Here is a 26,284-nt window from a genome sequence, read left to right as displayed (position 1 = left end):
CTGTCTGCCCGAAAGGACTCACACCTGCGCCTGGCCAGCCTGTTCCCCTCGGGGCAAGCTGTGGGGCGGAAGGGCTGAAATTGACCAGAAGTGGGAGTCTATGAGGTTCATTACTGTGGATCTTTCCTTCAACATCATAGCGATGGGCAGCGATATTGTAAATGGTCGAGGGAAAATTTTGTGCTTCATTGGTTAAGTTTGCATTGTTCAGACAACGCACCTCGGAGTTATCTGGTCCTGATCCTTTGGGAGCAGTTTCACAACTCTGTAAGTTATAGTTAACTCAGCAATATGCAAACGATGTCCTACCAGCAATGTGCAAACGACCTGGTAGAGGTCCACTTGATTTCCCCACCCCCTCTCCACTGGTTTTGCCCCCCTTTGGGCATTCATCTTGATATTCCTGGTCTATAAATGTGTCTGTGCTGTGGATTCTCCTTTGAACTGATTCTCTCCTTATGAATAGAACAAAATCTTTAACGCGTGTTCATTTCACATCTGTATGAGATGTATGACTTTGCATTTTTGAAAGCTATCTTTCAACAGTGGTAGGGGGCCAGAATACATTATGGCTACTGATTTAGTGGGAGAGAGCTACCCAACTAATCTCTGTCAAGGGTGACCAAAGACAGGCAAACATTAAGGTGAAACCAAGTTAGCAAGAGATTGTTTTGCAGAAACCTGCATTTTCAGTTGGCTGCAGTGTTCATGTGGAAAAGAATGAAGTTCTGCGTGGTCATTTTAAGAGCACTTACTGTTATTTTGAATTACGTGACATCCGCCAAAACACAGATTCACAGTTCCTTGAAATTAATATTACAGAAAACAGCCAGCGCTCATTCCGCAAAGTCAGCCTGATAAGTGCGCGTTTACCTGTCTGTCCTCCTCACCAGACTCGTTGCTTTAAGGCAGCAAGGACACTGTCTTGTCCACTGTCCTATCTCCGATAGCCACCATTGCCAGTGGCCCAGGCTATGGGCTCCATTGATACATGGCTAACGACTGAACAAAGAGGCAGCCCAGGGTCCGCCCCTCATCTCTGTAAGGTGCCAAGACTTGGTTCGGCCAGTTCCTGTGTGTAAAGGCAGACTTGTGTTAACCAGGCTGCTAGAATAATCAAGCTATGCAGTGGGCTGGGTACTTGGCCTTTGTCTCTCAGGGAAACTATAGGGTGGGGGTGGGGGGGCACATTAATAATTAGAACCTTTGCCTGATGACGTTGAAGTCAGAGCATAGGTGGTCACTGTCACCTCTTACACGTCTCTGTAGGGGGGTTTCCGCTGGTGGTCAGGAGACACTCCTGGCTTATAGCTCCTCTTCCCGGGAGGAGGGAAGGAGCCTGAGACGTAAATGGGAAAATTCACTGGGCTCTTTCCAGTTTTAGGCTGCATTCTCCATCTGTTAAAACATTGTTTCTTCTGAGAGAGTAAAACTGATTAGGTTTTACGCTTTTCATCTAGATAACACCTTCCAGTTTTGCCCCCTTTATGGCCACCGGACAAAGGATTTGCATGGCCTTGAAAGTCCTTAGTCACCTATGGACATTATTCTTTGGGATATTTTACTTGTCCAGGGGACAATGGCATGATGGCATTCACTGCAAGTGATGCTCGGAAGGTGATGTAAACTCTGTTTTCGAGGTCCTAGTGGTTGCCCACTGAGTACTGGGCACATTATTTTGTAGGGGTTGAATCACTTGTTTTGTTTTTTAAAGAGGTATTTTTTTGCATCCTCAGAGGCTTAATTTTTATCCTCTTGCAGGAGCTGTGTGGTCCTTAAGCTTCCTGCTATTTTGTGAAATTTTGCCAGGTGGTTTTGTAAAGTGATCGCTTTCGACTCAAGGCTGACTTAAAGAGACAGAATTTCTAAAAAGCAGATCAGCCACACAGATAACGATGGCAGAAATGCTTGTTTCTGTGTACGTTTTTTCCCCCCAGTTCTTATTAAAGAGTTTTTTTTTTCCCTCTGACACATACTGAAGTGATTGAAGATGTGCCTGAAGTCTTGGTTGCCAGAACCAAATAAACAAATTCTATAATTAAATAATACAAGCCATCAGAATCCATAATGTAAGACTTGCAAGGAATGGAGAATTTGTACCGTTTAGCAGTTAGCAAACTGTCGGCGAAAGAGGAGCCCGGAGTCTTTGGGGCTGCGTCCTGGATGGCTCTGTAGGTCCAGTCAAGAAGTGTGGAGCCTGTCCTGAGGTGGCTGGAGTGGGGGGGGGGGGTCCCAGATGGACTTAGCCCAGGGAAATGACAGGATCCAATGTGCATGCGCAACACCACCCCCAGGGGGCAGTTAGGATGGAGCAAAGGGGGAGAGAGGTTGGTTGAGGTGTTTGGAGAAAGCAGGCTGGCTGAGGAGACAAGGCGATTGGAGGGAGTCCTGGGGAATGCTGTCACTGAAGACCAGCCAGTTATGTAAAAGTAACAGGCAGAACAGGAAGAAGAACCCTGAAGAACGGGGAGAGAGGACTGTGATGGGAACCAGGTGCAGCGTGGGGGGTCTGCAGCTCAGATGGCGGGACATAAAGGAGGACTGAAATAACCCCTGGCTTTGGTGATGCCTCCCCAGAACAGTTTGGCGGATTTGTGGGGAAAGAAAAGTGAACGCGGCGGGGTACAGTTGGAAGGCGAGGCAAGGCATTAGGCAAAGGAGAAGAGCAGAATGGGTTTTGTTTGGTTTTGACCTTGAGATGGCAGAGAATTGAGCCTGAGGAGGAGGAGGGGGCAGGGGGAGGGAAAGGGTGAAGGTTCAATGGAGAGCAAAATGAAGGGGGCGGGTCCAGATCTCAGGGGAGACGGGGAGGGAGGGGATGGCAGGTGGATTATCCTTTTGTGGAGCAGAGAGACTTTTTCCTCTAAGAAGGAAAGTAAGCATGTCTGATCCCTAAAGATCAGTTCACACGTGGCAGCGACATTTTTCTCTGAGATGGGACGCATGATTGAGAAGTTCAGAGGGCAGAGAACGGTAAATGGGTAGGTAGCCATTGAGGGAAATGGGAAGAGAAGGTAGCTGGCGACATGTAACGTTATCATCAAGGTGGAAAAAAGGCTGAACGGATCGGACACCATGCCTTTATCAAGGCACCAACCACCTACCTGTATGATTTTTTTCCCCAGCAGTCCTGAGGGGTCGGGTGCAGCCATGTAGTATGCCAGGGGCTGTCGTGCTCCATTACTGCAGCTTTGCAAGGCGAAGTGACAGAATGCTAAGGGAGCAGGCGACTGAGAGCACTGAAAGGATGCCACGAATGTCACAAATGAGTAGGTAGGCAGTCTCACACAGTGACTCATGAGCAGAGACTGTGATCTCATAATGGAGTGATTAAAGAGGCATTGGCGGGGTAGTTAGAGCCATCTCTGCTCTCTGATCTGGGAGGCTGCAAGCGCTGACTTGGTCCAAGGTCTAGTGCCTCTCCAGGAGGATGGCCAGTGTCTCTTCTTCTTCTTTTTTTTTAATTTTTGTTTTAATGTTTATTTTTGACAGAGAGAGAGAGCACGAGTGTCTGAGCGGGGGATGGTCAGAGAGAGAGGGAGACACAGAATCCGAAGCAGGCTCCAGGCTCTGAGCTGTCGGCACAGAGCCCAACACGGGGCTCAAACTCATGAACCCAAGATCGTGACCTGAGCCGAAGTGGGACGCTTAACTGACTGAGCCACCCAGGCTCCCCATGCCAGTGTCTCTTCTGTGACTTGTCTTGGGAGCAAGCTGTGTAGCTCAGTAGGTCATAGGTCGCCCGATCCTGTCTTTACCTAATTCTGGTAAGAAGTGCGTTAGAAGAGCCTTCACCAAAAAATTGAAATAAAATTGAAATTAAAAAAAAAAAAAAGTCTGAGTCAACAGAAATAGAATTCTTATTTTGAGCCCGAAAAAGTCTGTCCCCACGGGTTTTGGTTATTAGAGCTCATCTGGCAGTCCTCCTCATTCCTGTGCTTTTTCTCCCTAGACTCAACTGCTCAGACTATGAACTTGAGTTAGTTTGTGGAAGGGGGGCCCTCCATTGATGTCCTGACTTCTGCCTGCGTAGGAACTTCCTCACAGCAGGCTGTGATGTGCTTCACCTCTGTAGCTTCCCTTTTCAAGTTCTCCCTGACACCTGGTGCTTTCAGCTGGGCGGTTCCAACCCGATTGCCGAGAATCCCTTCTGGGTTACATATCAGCCCACACTTGTCTCGTGGCAATCTCTTGCTCCGCCAAGTTGGCTCTGACTCCAAGTCTTTAGAATCCCTACTTGTACCGTGATCACTTTTTCTCTTTTGACTTGTCTGAGAGATATCCCCAAATCCAGAAGTTAGAGAGGACTCAGACGTCTATCTTCGTTGGCGGTGGGGACCAGCTTCTCAAATAGGGTCTGTCTCCGGGTCATGTCTTCTCTCAAATCAGAACGGCGAAAGTTTCTTCTTTTACTCTCCGAAGAGCAAGTGACTCTTTTGTGGTTCTCCTAAAGCTCTCAGATCCAAGCCACATCTAACTCTTACTTATTCTCACAGCAGAGAGGTCTGATGGGCTAGCCCAACCAGATGATCTCACCTTCTCCCTGGAAGGCCTAATGCTCTCCACATCTCCCAGGACTCCTGGTGTCTCTGAGGGTCTCAGGTATTCAAGCATTTCAAAACATGGCAGTTCTGTTGTTAATTTGTATTTCTGTCTTGAATAACATAGTTGAAAACACGATGCGCGAGGAGGAGACTTCTCTAGAGGGCAGCAAAAGAGGCTGTATCGATCAGATGCCTCAGGTAGACAAATGTCTGAAGTTCACAGGTTCTGCCTATGAGTATCTTAATGCCTTCCTAGGCAGGTTTTAAGGACATTAGATGAAAAGGAAGAAAACGTATGAAGTCTCTGAATGAGAAGAGGACAGGAAAAAACCAGAAAGCAAAGAGAACTAACTCCGGAGACTTCCCTTTCTGTTCCTCTCACGGTGAAGCAGCTTCTAGAGGTGGGAGAAGTTTCTGACCCCTGTGTTCATAACCATGACTGGTTTGGGGAAGGAATACAATGATGCCTTTAGGAGAATACAAAGGGACCATGTATTTAGTGACTTCTGGGTGGGTTTTGAAAAATTTTTCTTTAATGTTTATTTATTTTTGAGAGAGAGCAAGAGAGGACCAACAGGAGAGGGGCAGAGAGAGAGGGAGACACAGAATCGGAAGCAGGCTCCAGGCTCCGAGTTGTCAGCACAGAGCCCGACGTGGGGCTCGAACTTACAAACTGTGAGATCATGACCTGAGCCGAAGTTGGACGCCTAACCGACTGAGCCGCCCAGGCGCCCCAACTGCTGTGTATTTTTATACACACCCGTGTAAGCCCTTGTCTTAGTCTGTTGAGGCTGCTGTAATGAAATACTATAGATTGAGTGGCTTATAAGCAACCCAAATGCATGTCTCTGTTCTGGAGACTGGAAGTCCACGATGGTGGCACCTTCAGATTTGGGGAGGGCTCATTTCCTCAGAGACGGTCTTCCTGTCACTGTAACCTAACATGGCGGAAGGGGACCGGACCGGGCATGTCAGGCTGACTTTATAAGGGCACTGATTGCATTCATGAGGCTCCCTCCCCCCTCCGTGACCTTCATCACCTGCCAAGGGGTCAGAATTTCTACATGCGAATTCTGGGGGGACACAGACATTCCCTCTGTAGCATCCCTATAACTACTCTATTGAGTAAAGATTTTTAAAAAGGAAGTGGTCAAGCCTGGCCCTACCGATACTACAGACTCTGTTTTTTGCTATGGCTTCCTACTCTGTCTTCACTTTATACCAGATCCTCTCATTTGCTTTCCATCGGTCTGTCTGTGATTTCAGTTGGGCAAAACTGTTCTGACTTTTTATTAACAAAGATCCTCTCCAATTTAAGGCAAGTTGGAGGATGCTCAACCCTTATTGGTGCCTCCTGGTCGCAGTCCCACAATTCAATATTGCAAAGCCATCATAATTCAAAGCACTGTTGGCTGGGTAATTCGCTTCATTAGCGATGCTGCCTGAATAAAATACACAGCAAATTCGAAATAAACAAATCCTTGGAAGGTACGATGATACAATTGGAAAGCACAGAAGGTCAGGCATGGAGGCAGAGGAGGGAGAAGGAGGAAGGCAGCGGGGGAGGGGGAGAAAAATCGGATCAGGATGAAGAGGGATTCTGTGAGCCTTTAAGTGCTCTGTGGACAGTGTTTTTAGAAAGCATTTCTGCAGGGGCGCCTGGGTGGCGCAGTCGGTTAAGCGTCCGACTTCAGCCAGGTCACGATCTCGCGGTCCGTGAGTTCGAGCCCCGCGTCAGGCTCTGGGCTGATGGCTCAGAGCCTGGAGCCTGTTTCCGATTCTGTGTCTCCCTCTCTCTCTGCCCCTCCCCCGTTCATGCTCTGTCTCTCTCTGTCCCAAAAATAAATAAACGTTGAAAAAAAAAATTAAAAAAAAAAAAAAAAAAAAAGAAAGCATTTCTGCACCATACCAGCGAATTAATTATGAGGCTGTCTTGTGTCTATCTTTACCTCCACACCTCCTGCTCCCCTTACTTCCCATATCCAATTTATTCCGAAGTCCTGTCCATCTCACCTCCAGAATAGATCTCAAGTCTGTCAGCTCGTGACTCCCGCTTTGCAATCAGGTTGGGCCCGCGGCTGGCGCTGGCTGGGCTAATGCATTCAGGTGCTGGGTAGGACTTTCCAGCGCTTTCTTCTCCTGCCACGGCAGGTACTGAAGCGGGTTGTGGAGATGAAGGTGCCACAGGACCGGAGCTGTCTGGGTCCGTGCATCACAAGGAGCACAGCTGCCCAGGGTAGCTCGGTGGGCATGCGAGCGATCGAGGGGCAGACCTTGCCGTGTAAAGCTGGGTGTGTTGTGATCACATCGCGGTCCACCGTATCCTGACTAGTGACACAAACCGCCCTCCTCTCTCTCCTAACCTGCCCCCCTTTTTGGCAGCCCTATCACCTCTTGTTTCTCAGCGAGGCGAACCTCTTAAAACATACATCAGTGTCACATTACTCTCCTGCTTCCCCTTGTTATTAGGATAGATCTATAACACTCTGGGCTGGCCCCCATTCTGGGGCCTTTGTACCTGCTTTTTCCTCTACCTGGAACCTTCCCCCCACTTCCCAAGGTTCACCCAGCTCACGGAGATTATCCTTTCCATCTCTGTCCTAAGCACCACTGTCTCAGAGGCTCCCTCAGGATGTGGGGGGGGGGGGGGTCTCCTTGTTACACTCCACCGTCGCATCCACTGCTGTTTTCATGATCCCAGTGACAGTGCCTAATTCTGTATTCATTTGTGTGGCTCTTTGTTTGTTCAGTATCTTTCTCCCTGACCCGAAGGCCTGCTGTGTCAGGGGAAGGACCCTTGTCTGTTACAGCTGCCTAAGCATCCTGTGCCTGCCCCTAGCCCATACCAGGTTCTCAGCAAAAACGTTCAGGATGAATAAATAAATGCATTTAATGCTAAGTCAGAACTGTACATGTATTTTGGAAGTCTCAGGAAAGTGATACTGGATATTTTTTTTGAGGATTTACTGTTTCAGTCATGGTACCAAGGGCTTTACATTATTTTCTATATCATGTATATATCACGACGATAACAGAATGGGGGGGGGTCAGACTAGAGACGTGGAAGCTGAGGTCTGGTGTGATTAAATAGCACAGGTGTGTTTTCAAGGCTCATGAGGCCGCCCAACTCCATAATCCATTTCCTTCCCTTGATTTTTAATTTGGTTTCTGTCCAACTCCAATTTTCCAAGTTCGTGAAACAATAGCAACCGACCTTTATATCACGGCATTATAAAAATCAAGTGCCAGATTTCCCTTGCTTTCTTTTTTGGAGAGACCTACTGATCTCCAGTGTCTGCGTGCTTCCTGCCAGAGACAATGTCTTTGAAAAATGTTTATGTCCTATGCAGTCTTAAAACTAGTCAATAATGTGTTCGTTGTAAATACGAACCACAAAATATGAAAACCTGAAAATATGAAGTCTTCCACAGAGAGTTCATTTCCGTTTGACTTTATAGTGCGAGATTTTTTTTTTTTTTAATTGAGACCCATCAGAGGTGAAAATACCCATTTCCTTTTCCATGGGGAAATCCATTATGGAATGAAATTCAGACTTCATTTGGGCGTGCTTTATCAATTAAATCTGCATTTCGTTAACAACATCCTATACCTCTCATTTTAAATCAATCTTTTTAAAATCTCTTTCATGAAACAGCACATATCTGAATGAGAAGTCGCTCCGGCTGACGGAAACATGCAAAAGTCTGCAACACGGCTTTGCGACTTTATCTAGCAAAGTAAAAAGGTAAGTTCTACTTTTCACACTTAATTTAATTGTAAAATCGGTGTTTTGCATTCAAAATATTTTACAGCACCTTTGCAACCATTTGGAAAATAAGACTGTGTTCATGCTGTGGCTTGACCTTGGGCTCTGAGAAGCTCTCTGTGGCGAGGAGAGTGGACGGTGCAGACCAGGGTAGCGGGGATTCAATGTATCTGTCCCTGGATCCACATTCACTAAAACACCATGTAGTTTTACTGGCTAGACTTTTCTAGGCCATCATTGGACCCTATCCTAGAAAAAGGCACATGTATTTGTACTGAATTGCTTATATCCAGAAGGGTAACAGATTTACCCCTCGTCCTAACTGTGGGTCACCTTAAACTTCCCCCCTGCTTCTAATCCTGTATTTTATATCATCTTCTTCATACTGGGAAGGTGGATCTAAAAGCTCCAAGCTTCGCGTATGGAAGGGCCCTTGGTGGCCTGAGACTGATGGGGGTGGTATTGCCTTGACTATACCTGGAAGGAGCAGAATCTGACAGTGCTCGGTGAAGGCTGGGCAGGTGGGGTAGGGGGGCCTGTGGTTACACCTGTAATCTTCCTCAGAGGAGCAAAGCTGAGTTGGATGTAGTATTAATGATACTAAAGGGAACCCAGGATCTGTGAGGTAGGTCTCCGTGGAGAGTGGCACATAGACTGTCCCAACTCTTTGGGCAGAAAAGGGAAATGTTTCACAGTGTAAGTGTTCCTGCTGTGTAAGGAACCCCACACATTTTACTTGGAGACCTCAGCTACTATTCTGGGCCAGAGGAACATATCCAGTGCAGGAAGACGGTACCAGGGTGATCACCCTTGACGTCCCGAGCGTCTCTCTTTGTCTGAGCCTCTTGACTGCCTGGATCCTTGAAATTGTTAGCGAGGCCTGATCCTGGGTAAGATCCTGATTTGAGTTAATCGGGTGTGACCATCGAATCCTGTATGTTAGCTCAGTTAATTACAAAAGGATAGCCCTAAGAAAATTTTGGTTTTCTTTTCCTTAAATTCCAACGGATGGGCCTTAAGCTTCCTGGAAAAATCCACTGTGCCTTGTACCTTACATCTGCCACACCTGATCTACTCCTCTCTCTAAGTTTAGTCTGTGCCTTTCTTTGCCCTGGAATGTTGACCAATGAGAACTTCATCAATATATTCCTTGCTCCTTTTGTCATCTAGTTTTCTTTGGATTTGACCCAGAGGGGAGCACTAGAAGGAGAACGGAAAGAGGGAGGAAGGAAAAAGATCTTGCTTGGTGGTGTTACTTTAGGTTAACTACCTCCTTGACCAAAGGAAAGTGCTGCATCTTGAATGAAGGTCATGACTGTTGTTAAGTGCCTCTTTGTCCCGTTCCCTCTGCCTTCATTCTCTTCACTGGACTCTTCAGTTCAGGAAGAAGCTGTTAACAGTTCCCTGGCATTGTACTTGTGTTTCCCTGCATCCAGCCCAAGCCTTTTGAAAAAGTCCCTCTTTAAGCTCTTCTTAAATGACACAATTGAGTGGGCCATCATTTCTGCCAGGACCCTTGCTCACCAGAGATGGGCCAGAAGAAACTCTTAGAAACGCTTCCCTCCTCGCACGATCGATTTATTGAATTTGGGGATGGACTTAAAGTAGCACACGCGTCACCGATGGTACAGCGCGTCTCTTTTGGGCATGTTGTAGCTGTTGTTTTGTTCGTTGGGTGTGGGGGTTTACAGGCCTTTTTCTGAAACTTGTCCCACGGATCTCAAATCCCAAACCTGCCGTATGCTCCATGCGTCAGACTTGCGGCACATATTGAAAAGCTGGTCTGTGCTCTACCCTGTCACAAGCCAGTTGGACTCCTCGTCTGACTCAGCAAGTGAAAGTTGCCATTGACTTTCTTCAGCGTTCTGTCTGACATGAACTGTTCTTGCTCCCCAAAGTGACAAGAGTCCTCAACGTAAGGACCATCCATAGTTGTGCGTTGGAGCAAAGCACTTGAGTCAGCATGGGAGAAAATTCTTTAATCGTGGAAGGTGTTTTTTTTTTTTTGTTGTTTTTTTTTAAGGCCAGAATTGAACAACTTTATTACTTGTGTCAACAAGGACGGTTAGCTGCAGTGTGCTAATGAGAATGTCTGTGTTCATGCCCTTATGTTTGCTCTCTCACTTTTCTATTGTTTTGGATTTGGTGCTAAGACCTCTTCTCTGCCATTCTTTAGGGGGATGCGTTTCCATTATGCACACAATTTTCGACTAGCTCACATAATTAGCCTGCGCTGGTGTTCTGTTTGGCAAAGGTCTAGAGAGAGCAAGCACGAATTGCCCATTGTTATGAAAGTGTTATTTTGCACACAGGAGACTAATTTTTTTTCAGCTGCATCGTCTATTGTCAGGAATTGTGTGTTCTGCGACTCGGTGTTATTACGGATTTACAGGGGACAATCGGGAAGGCCATTCAATATATAGTGATAAAAAGTAATTTCATTTTCTTAGAAATAATTATTTAGCTCTGTCTTTTGTCATGGTCCGTTAAAGACTTAGAATCTTCTCATTCTTCAACCAGTTTGTCTCTTTCAGTTTGCTAAAATAGAATCTAGGAAGACAGAGTCATAGTGGGAGGGAAATTGCTCTTTTTCTCCTTTGGTCTTTAGTCCAGTTTTAAATAAAAGAACATTAAACAGTTGCCACTTGGAGGACAGCAGGATGAGAACTGTGTACCACAATTCTTTATTGTCTAAGACTCTGAGCTCTGGGGATGTGGTACCATCCCGTTGCCTTGCTGAAGCCAAAGAGTGTGGATGGTTGTAGCACTCACCTGCTCCCTGGCTGGGGCAGGTGAGTGTGAGTGGTCATGGTATTCTCCTGCACCCAGCCAAGAGCTGGCATGCACTCACAGACAAGGCGCATCCCACTATTCCCGGAACTCACTGGTGGGCGCACATTGTCAAAACATTTTCCTGCTGCCTTTTTGAAGTCAGCAAGCATGTCCCAACCCCAACACTGGCTGCCCAGTTAAAGCCAGTGGGAATATGCAGTCCACACAGGGAACACCCTTTGATTGCCTGGCCATGGTGGCCAAGGGGGCTGGAGTCCTTAAGCTTCCCAGAAAGGTAACAATTCAGAGGGTACTTACTGGCAGGCCACCACGCCTGGGGCACCACACAGACAGCAGACTGAAAAACAACCGTCTTCCTCTGAAAAAGGCCTCCTTCCTCGGCCTGGAACTTCAGCCTGAGGGATAGGCTTTAGATTCCCCACATATCTGGAGGCTGAGGAAGTGCTTCCAGGGAGGCACTATCTTTGAGCAGCACCCTGGCCTCTCTGCAGCTTGATGAGACCCCCCAGTAAGAAGGTTATATACTCATCCTGAGCCCCAATTTTTGCACTCTTGCCCAGAGGACACCTCTGGATCTCTTGCATGATTGTGACCCCACAGGAGTGTATATATTCACATACTTTAGAAGCTGCTGCCTGAGGGTCTGGCTTCCAGTCAGCCTGAAACTTGGTGCTAAATGGGGTTCCTGCCCTTGGAACGCTCACAGTTCTTGGCACACTCTTAAAAACAGACAAATCGAGAATAAATTAATTGTGTGGTTTAGACAATCACAAAGGTTCAAGAGCTAGGGCAAGGTTGAACAAGAAGGTTCATCACCTACCCAAGGCCACTTCTTCAAGACTGTGAGGGGTAACTGCTTCACCTATTACACAGAATCAAACACAGAGTCAAACAACTTGAGGAAACAGAGAAATATGTTCCTACTGAACGAAGGAGGCAGAACCTCAGAAAAAGACCTTCGTGATATGCAGATAAATAATCTACCTGATGAAGAATTCAAAGCAATGGCCGTCAAGTTGCTCACTGAACTTGGGATGAACACCATGAGAGCGTCAACAAAGAGAATGAAAATGTAAGAAAGTACCAGACAGAAGTCACAGAGCTGAAGAATACGGTAACTGAAGTGAAAAATACACTAGAGCAGTTCAGCAACAGACTCGATAAAACGGAAGAACAGATTGGCAAGCTGGAAGACAAAGCAGTGGAATACACTTAGAGCAGCAAACAGAAAGACTTAAAAAATGAAGATAACTTAAGAGACCTAAGGGACAACATCCAGTGGAACAGCATTTACATCATGGGGGTCCCAGAAAGAGAAGAGGGAGAGAAAGGAGCAAAATACTTATTTGGAGAAATAATGGCTGAAAAATTTCCTAACCAAGCTGGTAAAGGAAAAAGACATCCAGGTCTAAGAATCCAGAAAATCCAAAATAAGATGTGTCCAAAGAGATCCATAGCAAGACACATTATAATTAAAATGTCAGAAAGAGAATATATTAAAAGAAGCAAGAGAAAAGCAAATTGTTATTGACAAGGGAAAACCTGTAAGTCTGTCAACAGATTTCTCGACAGGAAATTTGCCAGGTCAGAAGGGAGTGGCAGGATATATTCAAAGTGCTAAAAGGAAAGAAAAAAAAACAACCAAGAATACTCTACCCAACAATGTTATCATTCAGAATTGAAGGAGAGGTAGAGTTTTCCAGAACCCAGAAGCTAAAGGCCTACTGCTACTAAGGTGGCCTTGCAAGAAATGTTAAAAGGGACTTTTTAAGCTGAAAAGAAATGGCACTAATTAATAACAAGAAAATCTGAAAGTAAAAATCTCACTGGGAGAAGCAAATATATAGTAAAGATAGTGTATTAATCACTTAAAAAACTATTATAAAAGTTAAAAAACATAGTTAAAATCAACTAAAACTCCAATAATTAAAGTCTACATAAAATAAAAAGAAGTAAAATGTGATCTCAAATATATAAAATGTGGCAGTGATGGAATAAAAATGTAGAGTTTTAGAATGTGTTTAAATTTAAATTGCTATCAACTTAAAATCTATCCATAAGATGTTATATACCTAAGGTGATATACATGAACCTAATGGTAATTACAAAGCAAAAATTGTAGTAAATACACAAAAGAAAATGAGAAAGGAATTTAAATCTAACCCTAAAGAAAGTCACCAAACCATAGGGGAAGAGAGAGGAGAAGAAAGGAACTGAGAGGAACCACAAAAACAGCCAGAAGACAATGAACAAAATGACAGCTTACCAATAATTACTTTAAATGTAAATGGATTAAACTCAGCAGTCAAGAAACATAGGGTGGATGAAGGGATTAAAATAAAAAAAGAGCGCCTGGGTAGCTTAGTCAGGTAAGCATTCAACTTCAACTCAGGTTATGATCCCACAGTTCATGAGTTTGAGCCCCGCATTGGGCTCTGCACTGACAGCTCAGAGCCTGGAGCCTGCTTTGGATTCTGGGTCTCCCTCTCTCTACCCCTCCCCCACTTGTGTGCATTCTCTCTCTCTCTCTCTCTCTCTCTCTCTCTCTCTCTCTCTCTCAAAAATAAATAAACGTTAAAAAAAAAGACACATGTATATAGTGCCTACAAGAGACTCATTTCAGAAGGAAGGACACACACAAACTTAAAGTGAAGGGATGGAAAAAGATATTTCATGCAAATGGAAATTGGAAAGAAATTTGGTATAGCTGTATTCATATCAGACAAAATAGACTTTACAACAAAGACTGTAATAAAAGACAAAAAGGGGCACTATGTAATAACAAAGGGGTCAATCCAACAAGAAGACATAATATTTATAAATATATTTGCACCCAATGTAGAACACCAAAATATATAAGACAAATATTAGCAGATCTAAGGGGAGAAATTGACAGTAGTACAATAATAATATGGGACTTTAGTACCCCTTTTATATCAATGGGTAGATCATCCAGACAAAATTGATAAGGAAACAGTGGCCTTAAATGACATGTTAGACCAGATGAATTAAATACATATATACAGAACATTCATCCCAAAACAGCAAAAGATACATTCTTGTCAGGTGCACATGGAACATACTCCAGTATAGATTCCATGTTAGGACACAAAACAATAAAGAAGATTGAAATACCATCAAGCATCTTTTTTGACCACAATGGTATGAAGCTAGAGATCAGTAACAAGAAGAAACCTGCAAAAACTACAAATATGTGGAGATAAACATGTTACTAAACAACTACTGGGTCATAGAAGAAATCAAAGGAGAAATTTTAAAAATAATTAGAATAAAATAAAATCTGAAATATGACATACCAAAATCTATGGGATGTAGCAAAAGTGGTTCTAAGAGGGAAGTTCATAGCAATATAGGTCTACCTCAAGAAGCAAGAGAAATCTCAAATAAACAATTTACATGTAAAGGAACTAGAAAAAGAAGAAGAAATGAAGCTCAGAGTTAATAGAAGGAAGGAAATCATTAAAGCTCAAACTGGAAATAAATAGAGACTAAAAAGACAAGAGAAAAGATCAATAAAAACAGGAGCTGGCTCTCTGAAAAGATGGGGAAAAAAACCTTTTAGGTAGCCTCACCAAGAACAAAGAGAGAAGGTTCTAATAAAACCATAAATAAAAGACAAGTTACAAAAGATACCACAGAAACACACAGGATTTTAAGAGACTACTGTGAACAATTATATGCCAACAAACAGGACAATCTAGAAGAAATGGATAAATTCCTAGAAGCTTACAATCTTTCAAGATGGCATTGTGAAAAAATAGAAAATCTTAATATACTGGTCAAGAGTAGAGGGATTGAACCACTAATCAAAAACCTTGCAGCAAAAGTCCAGGACAATACAGCTTCACTGGTGAATTCTACCAAACATTTAAAGACGATTTAACACCTGTCCTTCTCAGGTTCTTCCAAAAAATTGAGGAGAAGGGAACACTTCCCAACTCATTTTATGAGACCCTTTTATGAGACCTTAATGCCAGACCAGGCAAGGTTAACCACAAAACAAAAAAAGTAAAGAAAATTACAGATAATATCCCTGATGAACGTAGATGCAGAAACCCTCAACAAAATATTAGCAAACCAAATTCAGAAATACATTAAAAGGGTATACACCATGATCAAGTGGGATTTATTCCAGGGATGCAGGAATGGTTCGACATCTGCAAATCAGTCAATGTGATATGCTACATTAACAAAATGAACAAAAAAAACATCATATGGTATCTCGATGTGAGAAAAGTTTTGACAACTTTCAATATCTGTTTATATTAAAAACTCTTAGCAAAGAAGGTATAGAGAGAATTACCTCAACGTAACAAAGGCCATATATGACAAACTCATAGTTGTTATACTCAAGGGTGAAAACCTAGAAGCCTTTCCTCCAAGATCAGTAACAAGACAAGGATGCCCATTCTCCCCACTTTTATTCAGCATAGTATTGGGAGTTCTAATCACAGCAATTAGGCAGGAAAAGAAATAAAAGGCATCTAAATCGGAAAGGAAGAGGTAATTAAAACTGTCACTATTTGCAGATGACATGATACTACTATACATAAAAAACCCCAAGAACTTCACCAAAAAACTATTAGAACTAAAAAATAAATCCAGTAAAGTTGCAGGATGCAAAATTAATATACAAAAATATGTTGTATTTCTATACACTAATAATGAACTATCAGAAAGAGATAACCAGGAAAACAATCCTATTTGTAATCGCATCAAAAAGAGTGAAACACATAGGAATAAATTTAACAAAGGAGGTGAAAGACCTATAGTCTGAAAACTGTAAGACATTGATGAAAGAAACTGAAGAAGATACAAATAAATGGGAAGAAATTTTGTGCCCATGGATTGGAAAAGTTAATATTGTTAAAATGTCCATACTACCCAAAGCCACGCACAGATTCATTGCAATCTTTTTCAAGGTTCCAGTGCCATTTTTCACAGACCTAGAACAAATAATTCTAAAATGTATATGGAAACACAAAAGATCACTAATAACCACCACAATGTAGAGAAAGAATAACAATGTCAGAGGTATCATGCTCCCTGAATTCAATCTCTATACTACGGAGATTAGTAATTAAAACATTATGGTTTTGGCACAAAAACAGGCATATAGATCAATGGAATAGAACAGAGTGCACAGAAAGAAATCCACGTGTATATAGTCCATCAGTTTCCACGAAGAAGGCAAGAATATACAATGAGGCAACGACCGTCTCTTCAATAAATGGTGTCAAGAAAACTGGGTACCTTACATGCAGGAATGAAGGTTGACACTATCATATACCATATACAACAATTTTAACTCAAGTGGATTGAAGTTTTTAATATAAGACCTGAAACCACAAAACTCCTACAGGAAAACAGGTGGTAAGCTCCTTGAAACTAGTCTTTGCAGTGTGTGTGTGTGTGTGTGTGTGTGTGTGTGTGTGTTTTGGATCTGACTCCAAAAGCCAGGAAAACAAAAGCAAAAATAAACAAATGGGACTACACTATGCATCTTTACAACAAAGGAGACCCTCATCAAAATAAAAAGGCACCCTACTAAATGGGAGAAGATATTTGCAAATCGTATTTTCAAAAGGGTTAATATCCAGAGTAGATGAAGGACTCACACAGCTCAGTGACAAAAAAAGAAAAAAAGAAAAAAAAAAGACAAGAAAGGAGTACTGGCCAGGATGTGGGAAACGGGAACCCTCGTGCACTATTGGTGGGAATGTATACTGATCCAACATCTATTGAGAACATCATGGAGACTGCTCAAGAAAAAGAAAAATAGAACTACCGGATGGTCCAGGAATTACACTATTGGGTATGTATCTGAAGAAAATGAAAACACTAATTGTAAAAGATACATCATCCCTATGTTCATTACAGCATTATTTCTAGTAGGCAAGATGTGGAAACAACCTAAGTGTACATCGGTGGATGAATGGATAAAGATGTGTTACAAACTCTCTCTCTGTCTCTGTCTCTGTCTCTGTCTCTGTCTCTGTCTCTCTCACTGAATACTACACAGCCATAAAAAAAGAATGGAATGCTGCCATTTGCAGCAACATGGATGGACCTTGAAGTATTAGGTTGTAAAATAAGTCAAAGATAAATATCACACGATTTCACTTGTATGTGAAAAACAAAACAGAAGAAAACCCAGTCTTAAAAGATACAGAGAACAGATGGGAGGTTGCTACAGAGGAGGGGGGTGAGCAGGGTGGTTGAAATGGGTGAAGGAGTCAGGAAGTACAAACTTAACAGTTATAAAATAAATAAGACACGGGGTACAGGGTACAGTATATGGAAGAGAGTCAATAATGTTAATTTTGGTTGAGAGATGGTATCTGGACTTACTGTAGTCATTTCTCAGTGTATACAAGTGTTGAATCACTATGTTGTACACCTGAAACTGACATAATATTGTATGTCAACTATACCTCAAAACAAAACAAAGCAACAACAATAACAAAAAACACACTGGTTCCAAAGAGCTTGTTCACATTTTTGTCCCGGGTGCCTATCACTGGCCTCAGCACGTAGTAGTTGTTTGGTAAATATTTGATGAATAATTAGATGAGTGAATGAATATCTTTCTTAGGTCTCCAAAGCATTTTGTATCCTACGTTTAATTTCTAGCTCTTAAAAAATTAGCCATAAATCCATAAAGTTGAACTCCTTTTGAAACCAATAGATATTTTTCTCTTTTCCTTAATTTGAATCTCTAGTTTTGTCCATTTTTTCCTAGGCCATCCTTTCCCCTTGAATATTTCTCTGAGTTTCTCCAGCCCAATCCTTCTCATCAAGTTGTGTCCCAGATAAAATATTATGCTGTACTAAAAGTGCTATCTAGCTATATGATCAATGCTAGTTTGCTCATTTTTCAGTATGGCAAAGATTATGTGTAATGTTTTCTGCTTACATTTTTTGAAAAATGATGATTTTTGTGAATATCCAAGCATTCCATCTTAGTCTCCATTGCTTCAGACAAATGAACAAATTTTTCTAAGAGCAGAAACTTGAGAGCAGCTGACGAGCAGGAGATGAACTCGTTTTTCTCCTTCTTGAGTGTTTCTGACTCTGTTGCTGTGCCTTTTTTTTCCTCCTCGTGCTTCCCTTCTGTTTTGTCAGATGATCCTGGATCTCAAGAAAATGCACACCTACATTTGTTCAGTTTCCTCCATTTGGTCAGGGTAGATGAGCTGTTATAACAAAAATTCCCAAAATGCAACATTGTAACACAAAATTTGATTCTCTCTCCTACAACGCTCAGTGTAGAGACTCTGATCAGGCAACTTTCCTTTGAGTACTGACTTAGGGAATCTGGTTCCTTCCATTTTATGAAGAGGATTATAGCCATCTACAATAGAGGGTCCCAGGCTTGCTGCTGAAGAAGATGCTATGGACAAAGCACACGTGGCTTGGAGGGGACACACATCACTTACAGTCACATTTTATTGGCTAGAGCTGGGCCCACCTCCATGTTTGCAGTCATACAACTAGTTTTGACCAGCTATACACTATAGAAAGAAAGCACCAATCAGTAGTGGTCAATGAGATATTTCTGCCACCTATATATCAAATAGTTCTATTATTCTCATCATTCTATTGATTCTTGGCCTCTCAGGTGTTTCTTTCTTTCTTTTTTAAGTTTATTTATTTTGAAAGAGAGCATGAGCAAGGGAGGGGCAGAGAGACAGAGGGATAGAGAGAATCCCAGCAGACTCCATGCTATCAGCACAAAGTGCAAGGTGGGGCGGGCAGGGGTGGGGGTCAGCTGAGCTCACGAACCATAAGATCATGAGCTGAGCCAAAATCCAGAGTTGGACACTTAACCAGCTGAGCCACCTAGGCACTCCTCTTAAAGTGTTTCTTAAAGAAAGAAGAAAACGTAAACAAACAAACAAGCAGCAGTCTCTTACATCCTTTGAACACTTGAGAAGTTTATATAGTATCTCTATGGAAAGAAGAGATCTTTTTAGGAATGCAATGTATAAATGTGTAATTATACATTATGTGTATATATGTGTATATATGTGTATATAGTTACATTATGTGTAATCACTGAGGCATAAAGTACTCATTTGCATTCAGAACTTCTGGGGGCAGGGTAAGATCCAAATTCTCAGGATTAAGATTTGGAACAACACTTCATTGCATAGGTTAAGTGTGGCTTAAACCATGCACTACTTGGTGATTGCGCATGGTTGATAAGCTATGTCATGCGGTACCATTTAAAATAACTGACAGTAGAATTTTCCGAAAGGTATCGTCTCAATGGGGCACCGCAGAAATGCTAGTTAGAACACACCATTTTGCAAGGTGAAAGGCAAAGTGAGTTGAAGACTGACCCTAAATGTTCTTCACTATTATCTTGGAGAGTACAACATGACCTGAATTGCAGTTTGAAAAGAAGAGGTATAAATTATGGTGGATCAGACTTCAGAAAGCCCCGAATGTGAGCATATCACTTGACAGCCTGCTAACAAAGCAAGTATTTTTAAGTTTCAAGTTGTCTATCAGGAAAAATGATTTTTGCTCCTGTACAAGATTTTCTTGGCATAGGGTGATGTATGACTTGTTTCTGCTCAGCTTTAAATCTGTGATGCTTTCATCGCTTCTTAAAATGATACCCACACTTCTGTCTTTTGACCTCTGACCCTTTACCTTGCCTTTTATATCAGATTTAAGGGCTCCAGAATCTAGCACTGTTTTCTTTCCTTGGTAGAAAGGTCAGAAAGTAGAAGTTAACACAAAACAGCCATTTGTACCAACATGGTGCATTTTTAATATCTCAGGAAATTTCTCTTGTTAACCAAAGCAATGCTGTGTTTGTTGATTTGAAATTTTAAGGTGGGGGACGCCTGGGTGGCTCAGTCAGTTAAGTGTTTGACTTCAGCTGAGGTCATGGTCTCGAGGTTCTTGAGTTTGAGCCCTGCTTTGGGCTTCGCGCTAACAGCTCAGAGCCCGGAGCCTGCTTCAGGTTCTGTGTTTCCCTCTCTCTCTGCCCCTCCCCCATCGGCACTCTGTCTCTCTCCCTCTCAAAAATAAATAGACATTAAAAAAAATTTAAGTTGAGGCAGATGAGCTAATATTGAGGCTATGAAAGAAGTCTGTAAAACTTTTTTTGCATTTATGCCAAACAATTATGCCAGATCTATTAAAAGGTTACTTAGCCATCATTCTGGACCTCAGAGAGTACATAAGAAATAGGTAGCATACAGTTTAAGAAATTGAAGAAATAGTCTCAAATTCTTCTAATCCATATACTTTTTTCTGTTCTTACCAAAAGTACGTATGGCTTTAATTTTTCTACAAAATCTATTGCGTTAAAGATTAAGCAATGAGACAATGGCTTGTTTAATGTTAGGCAACCAGCTAATGAGAAGCTGGGAAAATAAAAGATTTTTTGTGTGTGTTGTTGTTGATGCTGGAAAATAATTAACATAATCTTAATCTGAATTCCTTAATTAATACTTGGTAAGAGTTGCTTAGTATATCTTTTTTGCCATGCTGAAGATTGAAACAGTGTGTTGTTTTATTGTATTTATCAGTGGAAACAAAGCTGAATTTGCCCTCAGAAGAAAATTGCAATGCTGACTTTCTAGTCATGCTGCAAAGTTGATTATGTATTCATATAAGAAGGCTTCCTTATACTTGCTCAAATAACTAGTTGTGGGAAAGAAACCTTTAATAGACAATGACAATAAAAATAGTGAAACTTCTTTAAGGGCATTAAGAAATAATTGAGATTATTCCTAATTTTAGAAGTGGTACAGAGAAAGAAAACAAATCTATTATGTTTACTCAACATTCAAAAAAAAAATAGAGCAGGTAATGTTAGAAGTATAGTTTATTTACTCTTTATGGTAGCCACATTCTCAAGATGGCACCCAGTGATTCTCTCCTGGTATCCACATGCTTTCCCTTCCCTCACTGAAGGGGGCTTCCCTTGTAACCAGTAAATGGTGTAAGAGTACTGCAGAAGTAACAAAGTCCACCTTTCAAGGCCAGGTCATAAAAGTCCTGCCTTGCCATCAAAGATTGTTTGCTCTGGGGGAAGCCGCCTACTGTGTCATGAAGACATGGAGAGGTCCACGTGGTGAGAACTGAGGTCTCCTGTCAACAGCTGGCACCAGCTTGTCAGTCATGTGAGTGAGCCTTCTTAAAAGGAGATCCTTCAGCCCTGACCAGCATCTTGACTTTGCAGGTTACTGAGGACTGCTGGGCCAGACCCACTCAACTAAGCTGCTGGTGAATTCCTGACCTACAGAAAATGCTTAATAATAAATGTTTCTTGTTTTTTTAAGTCACTAAGGTTTGGGGTAGTTTATTACATATCCATAGATAACTAATTATTATTATTCACAATCCTTTGTATTATTTTTATCATAATGACAATTATTATTGCCAGAATTACTAACTAGTGATAATTAACAGCTATTACTTTTGTAAGTTTACTGTATGCAAGAGAATTTCAACGCATCTATAGTCCTTGCAATATTTTTTCAGAGTGGGTTTCAGTATTCTGATTACACAAGTGAAAGAAACGAGGGCAGAGGCTCTAAATGGCTTAAAGAGCATCAGACAGTCCGAACTAGGATTTGGATGAAATTCTGACTATTTTGTTTTCAGCACTCTATGGTACTGCTCTTAATGAGAGCAGAACTACCAGCGACAGATACAAGACGTTATAATATAAAACATTTGACTTTGTAACGAGAAGCTACTGAAAAGTGGTGCATCTGAAAAATACTGTACATTTTCTTCACTTCTCAATATTTCTTTTACTTAATCTTCTGAAATGTAAATAGTGTGGATGTGGCATTGTCTTGCACAGCAGGTACCCTAATTGCAACTTTGGGATCAGTCTGGCTTCTCTTGGTAAGATAAAGGCTGATGGCTAATTATTGTCATAGTTCAAAGTTAATACCTGAAACCTTTGGATGTTTTTGTGTTCCAGTTGCGTAGTAAATTTCAGTTGCATGAACACCCAACAACTTCTTTGTGCTCAGCACTGGGACAGGTACAGTGACAGCTATTCTCAACCTAGAGGTTCACATCAGACTCCTTCGAAGCATTTTCAAAGTATGTGTGTTTGACGTTGAAATACCACCTCACACTGGTCAGAGTGTGACAACTCAGGAAACAACAGATGTAGGCGAGGAGGTAGAGAAACTGGAACCTTCTTGCACTGTTGGAATGCACACTGGTGCAGCTACTCTGGAAAACAGTGTGGAGGTTCCTCAAAAAATTTACAATAGAACTACGATATGACCTAGCAATAGCAATAGGAATTTATCCAAAGGATACAGGAGTACTGATTTATAGGGACACATGTACCCCAATGTTTATAGCAGCGCTATCAATAATAGCCAAATTATGGAAAGAGCCTAAATGTCCATCAATTGATGAATGGGTAAGGAAGATGTGGTTTATATAGTACTCAATGGAATACTACTTGGCAATGAGAGAGAATAAAATCTGGCCATTTGCAGCAATGTGGATGGAACTGGAGGCTATTATGCTAAGTGAAATAAGTTAGGCAGGGAAAGACAGATATCCTATGTTTTCACTCATATGTGGAATCTGAGAAACTTAACAGAAGACCATTGGGGAAGGGAAGGGGAGAAATTAGTTTCAAACAGAGAGGGAGGCAAACCATAAGAGACTCTTAAATACAGAGAACAAACTGAGGGTTGATGGGGAAGTTGGGGGTGAGGGGAAGATAGGTGATGGGCATTGAGGAGGGCACTTGTTGGGATGAGCACTGGGTGTTGTATGGAAGCAATGAATCATGGGAATCTACTCCCAAAGCCAAGACTACACTGTATACACTGTATGTTAGCCGGTTGACAATAAATTATATTAAAAAAAGAAAGAAAATTAAAAAAAAATATGTGTGGTTGAGAACTCTTGTATAAGAAACATGATGATAATAAATTATTTTATTTTTTATGTTTATTTATTTATTTTTGAGAGAGAGAGAGAGAGAGCGAGCAGGCACAAGCAGGGGAGGGGCAGAGAGGGAGACACAGAATCTGAAGCAGCTCCAGGCTCCGCACCGTCAGTGCAAAGCCAGACATGGGGCCCAAAATCGCAAACTGCGAGATCATGACTTGAGCTGAAGTTGAATGTTTAACTGACTGAACCACCCAGGCACCCCTAGAATTTATTTCTTTTTAGCCGTTCATAGTATGTTAAGAAAGTCAGATATTCAGAATACACTGGCTTCTCCTTCTCATTCTTCTTCGTAGATGCCTCATCTTTTCTCACTTTTGACACTGGAGTGCCCCCAGAACTCAGTCCTTACGCCTCATTTCTCTTCATGCTCAGTCCTCAAGGACCACATTTAGTCTCTTGGAGTTCGATACCATGTACATACTGATGATTTCCAAACTTACATTTCCTGCTTGAACCTCTTCCCAAATTTGGGTGTTCCTTTTGCCCAGTCAACACTTCGCTGGAATGTCTGTAAGGTATCTGAAACTTCATACATCTTATAGGATCTGCTGGACTTTCTCCTAAAGGGAAATGCTTTGTACTCCAGCACTTTTCCCAGCTTCAGTTAATACCAAGTCTGTTCTTCCAGTGCTCAGGCCTAAATTCTCAGAGTTATTCTTGAATCCTCTCTTTTTATCCATCTCATTATCTGTCACTAAATCTCATTGGCTACCTTCAAATCATATATAGAAGCTGATTATTTCTTACTAATTCTGTAAATTCCACCCGGGTCCAAGCCATCTTTATTCTCCTGCATTCTGGGAAACTTCTCTCTCTCTTCTTTTTTTAATTTTTTTTACATTTATTTATTTTTGAGAGACAGAGAGAGACAGAGCACAAATGGGGGAGGGGCAGAGAGAGAAGGAGACACAGAATCTGAAGCAGGCTCCAGGCTCTGAGCTGTTAGCACAGAGCCCAACTCAGGCTCGAACTCACAAGCCGTGAGACCATGACCTGAGCTGAAGTTGGACACTCAACTGACTGAGCCACCCAGGCGCCCTTGGGAAACTTCTCTTAATTGGCCTCCTGTTCTCTTAGAGGCAATTCTCAACAGAAGAAACCTTTTTAAAATATAAGTCAGATCCAGTCACTTCTCTGTTCCCATTTCACTCTGTGTGACACTCTGTGTCTTCCCATTTCACTCAAAATAAAAGACAAAATTATTACAGTAGCCTACAAGGCCCTTATGAGCACTTCTTACACATGCATGTAATATATTTGCCAATAATAGCACAAAGAAGGTGGGTGAGAGCAAAGCTGTTATTGGGCCAAGGAAATGATTACAGATCGTGAAGTAATAATTATAACAATGTGTAAGTGGGTTTATAACATGAAAAGACGTAATATTGTGTAACAAAATTTCCACAATGTGTAGGGGGGAAGGGAATAGAGCTATAAGTAATACTGTATATAAAAGTGCAATTAAGGTAGTATTAATTGGAAGCTGATTCTGACAAAGTAAAATGTATATGGCAAGGCCTAGAACAACCACTAAGAGATAAAGTTAAAACTTATTTAAATACATTAAGATGCTACTTTATAAAATATTCACTTAAGGCAAAAGAATGCTATAAAGAAGTAGAGGAACAAAAAATACATGAAAAATAAAAACAGAGTAAACTGGCAGAGGTAAGTCTAACTGTATCAATGGTAACATTATATGTGAATGGGTTAAATCATGTAATCAAAAGGCAGAGATTGTCAGACTGGATTTAAAAACATGATCCAACCATATACCATCTACAGAAGATACCCTTTGGATTCAAATTTACAAATAGGTTAAGAGTAAAAGGATGGAAAAATATATAACATGCATAGAGCAAGTACAAGAAAGGGAGAGTGGCTATACTGCTATCAGACAAAATAGACTTTAAAAAATGTTAATAGAAATAAAAGGAGATTTTTATAAATCATAAAGGGATCGATTCAACAGGAAGGTTTAATAATTATAAACCTAATAACAGAGCACCAAGATACACAAAGCAAAACGGACAGAAATAAAGGGAGAAATAAACAAGTCAGTAATTATTGGAGACTGCAGTATCCTATTTTTAAAAGCAAATAAAACAATGAGACAGAAGATCAACAAGGAAATGGAAGACTTGAACAATACTAGAAACCAACAAGACCTAACAGACTTGTATTGAATATACCATCAAATAGCAACAGAATGTGCATTCTTCTCAAATACATACAAAGCAGTCTCTAGGATTAAATCATATGCCAGGCTATAAAACAAATCTCAAATAAATGTAAAATAGTAGAATAAAAGTGTTATTATAGCTTGCAAAATTATCTTATTACATTGTAATGAAATTTGAAGTCAGTATTCAGAAAAAAAATTGAGAAACTCATAAATATGTGGAAATTAGACAATTCTCCACAAAGTAATACAAAGAGAAATCAGAAAATACTCCAAGATGAATGAAAATGAAGACACAACATCTCAAAATTTATGAGTTGCCGGGGGTGATAACCAGAGTGTACAGGATTTCTTTTTGAGGTGATAAATGTGTTCTAAAATTGATTGTAGTGATGGTTATACGTATCTGTGAATACTCTTTAAAAACCATTGGTTTGTACCCTTTAAATGGGTTGATTACATGGTATATGAATTATAGTTGACCCTTGAACAACATGGGATTAGTAACACTGACCCCACTCCCCCATGCAGTTGAAAATCTATAATTTTGACTCCCCCAAATTTAGCTACTAATAGACTACCACTGACCAGAAGCCTTACTGATAAGCATAAACAATTGGTTGACACATATTTTGTATGTTATATATATTATGTATTGTATTCTTACAGTAAAGTAAGCTAGACCAAAAATGTTATTAGGAAAATCATTAGAAAGAGAAAATACATTTTACAGTACTGTTCTGTATTGAGAAGTCCATGTATGGGTGGACCTGTGAAGTTCAAACTTGTGCTGCTCAAGGGTCAACTTTGTACCTCCAAAAAGCTGTTAAAAACTTTAGTGTGCCCGGAAATCACTCGTGGATTTTATTTTAATACAGATTCCGACTCTGTAGGTCTATAGGGCCTGAGATTCTGCATTTCTAACAGACTTAACCATGTAATGCTTATACTGCTAGTCTGAGGTCCATACTTAAAAAAAATTTTTTTTTAATGTTTATTTATTTTTGAGAAAAAGATAGA

General features: G+C 41.3%; 1 protein-coding gene across 1 annotated transcript in view; it reads left to right on the top strand.

Moving 5' to 3' along the window:
- Positions 1-4,679: 4,679 nt before the first annotated feature.
- The window catches only part of ST8SIA6 (ST8 alpha-N-acetyl-neuraminide alpha-2,8-sialyltransferase 6), an 87,778-nt gene continuing 66,173 nt past the window's right edge, over positions 4,680-26,284 (top strand). The window contains exons 1-3 of the mRNA XM_032593759.1: positions 4,680-4,742; positions 6,696-6,835; positions 8,200-8,289. Of these exons, the coding sequence (XP_032449650.1) occupies positions 4,680-4,742; positions 6,696-6,835; positions 8,200-8,289 (293 nt within the window). The remainder of the gene's footprint in view (positions 4,743-6,695; positions 6,836-8,199; positions 8,290-26,284) is intronic.

The sequence above is a fragment of the Lynx canadensis genome, chromosome B4 (assembly GCF_007474595.2).
Source record: "Lynx canadensis isolate LIC74 chromosome B4, mLynCan4.pri.v2, whole genome shotgun sequence".
Classification (NCBI taxonomy): Eukaryota; Metazoa; Chordata; class Mammalia; order Carnivora; family Felidae; genus Lynx; species Lynx canadensis.
The sequence above is the reverse complement of the archived record's forward strand: the minus strand, read 5'-3'. Positions and strand labels throughout refer to the sequence as shown.